We start from the raw sequence: 3199 nt of genomic DNA, 5'->3' as shown, positions 1-3199 counted from the left end.
GGGGGGCTACAGAACAGAATAGGATACAGGAGGGGAAGGGATACAGGAGGGGAAGGGATATAGGAGGGGTTGGGATATGGTGGTGGATACAGGAAGCAAAGGGATACAGGACAGAATTGGATACAGGAGGGAAGGGATACAGGAGGGGAAGGGATACAGGAGGGGAAGGGATTCAGCAGTCAGGGAATTTTTCCATGTCCAGGACCTAAATGTCTGCTTCATTGGATGAGGTTACAGCTAACAGACAGGTTCTTAATGAGACACAGGTCCCTATAGTAGCCTGGTATGCCAGTGGGAGTGTTTAGCGCCTGGTGTGAAAATGATAAAAGTAATTTAATTTTATGAATTTTATTTTCAGGAAAACACCGTTACAACATTTCATTTAAAATTACAAATCTGACATAATTTATAAGAATGGCTGAATTCTTTATTGTAAACTTTTTGTTTATCGTAAACTTTTTTGGCGATTGTATATGTGACCACAAACTCCATTTAGCAGTCTATTACAGTGTAGTGTGGTTCCCTGGAGTTCACTTCAGTCCACTGGAAAAGTCCAAACGAATATGAGTCCACTTGAAAAAAAAATTGTAACACTTTGTTTAGACCATTAACCATTTTAGCTGCCTTCTCGCTGCCGACTTCACATCTTTATTTTTCAAGCTGTAAATAAATGGATTAAGGACAGGGACGGCAGCTGTGTTAAATAAGGAGAAAAGTTTGTTGGAATTCAAGGTGTTGGTGGAGCTTGGCCTCAGATACTGGCAGACGAGACTCATGTAGAGGATGATAACGACTGTGAGGTGTGAGGAACATGTGTAGAAGGCTTTACGTCTCCCGGAGCTGGATTTGATCCTCAGGATGGTGGCAATAATGAAGATGTAGGAGATGAAGGTAAGGAGGAAGGGGGTAAAACTGACCAGTAACAGTCCCTCAATAAAAATAACAAGCTTCAGTAGAGTGGTGTCACTACAAGACAGTTTCATGATTGGCAAAATGTCACAAAAGTAGTGGTTAATCTCGTTGGACTTATAACATGAAAAACGTGATATTGCCCACATGTGAGGTACGACTTCTACAAAACCTAGGATCCAGCAGACAGCAGCCAAGAGAACGCACACTCTGCTGTTCATAACCGTGTGGTAGTGAAAAGGGTTACAAATAGCCACATATCGGTCATAGCTCATAGCAGTCAGTATCAACAGCTCATTGCAGGTCAAGGACGAAAACATGTACAATTGTGACATACAGTTGGTGAAGGAAACGGTTTTATCACCAAACATGTAAGATAAAAGTATTTTATGTAAAGTGATTGTCAAGCAAAACACATCAAGAAAGGACAAGTTGCCCAGAAAGAAGTACATGGGCGTGTGAAGCTGAGGGTCCAGGCAGACCAGTAGTAGGATGGTTGTGTTTCCACTCACTGTAATGAGATAAATAGCCAGGACAACAAGGAAGACCAAGGCCTGGAGTTCAGGGACATCAGAAATCCCCTTAATGATGAAATATGTGACCGGGGTCTGGTTCTGCAGAACCATATCATTAGCCACATCTGAATTCTGTAAAGAGAAAGCAGACATCATGTTTGATGCAGTCTTTATTACAATCTAAATAGTATTATATCATGTAAATCCAACATCAGAGAAGGAAAAGTAGAAAGAGGTGCAATCAGTACATAACATGAGGAAAGATGCTACATAGCTTAATGTTGATAAAAAGCTTACAGCATGACAATTGTAGAAATACTTGGTAAGGGTTGACAGGGGTTATTATTATTATTATTATTATTATTATTATCGTTTATTTGTTAGGCGCCACAAGGTATCCGCAGCGCCGTACACGGTACAAACAGTAGACCATACAGGGTAAAACAATACAGAACAATAAACACAAAGTACCAGAACTTCAGAAACTCCAGGCAGGCAAATACTGTAAAGACGAAGCGGAAGAACAGGTGTGGAGACAGGAGGGGAGAGGGGCCCTGCTCATACGAGCTCACATCCTAAGGGAGGGTGGACAGAATCAGGCACAAAAGGGAGCCAGTGAAGCAAAGGGGAGAGAAACAGGAGCCAGTGAGAAACAGAAGAGGTGAGAGGTTAAGTGGATGGTTATCCACTCTGGACAATACCTCCTTAATATAACATGCCCTATAACTTGCCTTCCTTTCCAACCACCTCTGTTTGTTACATGAATCTAGGAAGCGGATAATTCGGCATACTGCTCATTTTCCGTGCGGTTCTTTAGCGATACTACATGATGGCTCCATAGCTCTTTAAAGGAGCTCATTGTAACTCTGCTAACAGAGTTCTGTTGAAGTTGTGTTGTATTGAGTCCTCCTTCGCTATGAACGACAGCACATGCCAGCTTTAGGTAACGGGGCTCTCTGTTTCCTATATGGTGGACCATGTTATATTAAACAGTGGTTGCCCAAAAGTCAACCCCTATGGAAAACAAGCTGGATGCAGGAACTTCATTTGACAAAGAGGTGTGTTTGACGCCCATCAGTTTGATGTACTGTTGGGAACACTTCCACTATAAAACCCTCAGGCTCTTGGCTTGCTTCCATTCCCCTCTACTCATCGTGACGTTGACCCTGTCATATCCGGCTTTGTGCTAACTAACCAATCATAAGAGGGGTCAGGCCACAGCCTCCCACACGATCAGCTCACTCATCTCCTCCTACTGTGAGCTCTCCTATCACCTCATTGGCTACAAGTTCTGTCCCCACCCACCTAACCTAAAAACCCTATTCAAATACACCTAAAAAAATGAAAAACACCAATATTGCGACCAGGGCATGTTGGAACTTGTAGTTTTGTTAAGCAACAACTGGAAAGCCAAAGGCTGCTTATCTCTGCTCTATGTGATCAAAAATAAATTTGACGTTCTTTTTAGATAAACCAATTTATTTGTTCAAAATGTGTTTCCTTGTAAACAAACAGTCTTCATTTTTTTGTAGAAGAAGATGAAAAACTCCAAATCGCAGTAGGTGGTGGAGGTGGCCAGGGGACGTGTCACAGTGATCTAGTATACTGGACAAAAAGTTGTTTATATGAAGGTCATTTATTTGCATCAACAATATTATATAGTCACTATAGACACTTATTATACACAAAATCTAAGTACGTTATGCCCAGAACTCGTAAATACATTTATATTCAAATACAATGTCCATACATAAGATGTCACAGTAATCAAATAG

At 41.4% G+C, this 3199-nt stretch overlaps 1 protein-coding gene across 1 annotated transcript; it reads right to left on the bottom strand.

Moving 5' to 3' along the window:
• Nucleotides 1–514: 514 nt before the first annotated feature.
• LOC142101418 (olfactory receptor 8D1-like) lies at nucleotides 515–1535 on the bottom strand. Its single transcript, XM_075185877.1, has one exon. It carries the CDS (start codon nucleotides 1533–1535, stop codon nucleotides 600–602), a length of 936 nt encoding a protein of 311 aa, XP_075041978.1. The 3' UTR covers nucleotides 515–599.
• Nucleotides 1536–3199: the final 1664 nt, after the last annotated feature.

This window comes from Mixophyes fleayi, chromosome 9 (genome assembly GCF_038048845.1).
Source record: "Mixophyes fleayi isolate aMixFle1 chromosome 9, aMixFle1.hap1, whole genome shotgun sequence".
Lineage (NCBI taxonomy): Eukaryota > Metazoa > Chordata > Amphibia > Anura > Limnodynastidae > Mixophyes > Mixophyes fleayi.
This window is presented reverse-complemented; position numbering and strand designations above follow the sequence as displayed.

What these genes read in the sequence shown, in the direction of transcription:
- LOC142101418 (XM_075185877.1), bottom strand. Translation starts at nt 1,535, where the DNA reads ATGGTTCTGCAGAACCAGACCCCGGTCACATATTTCATCATTAAGGGG.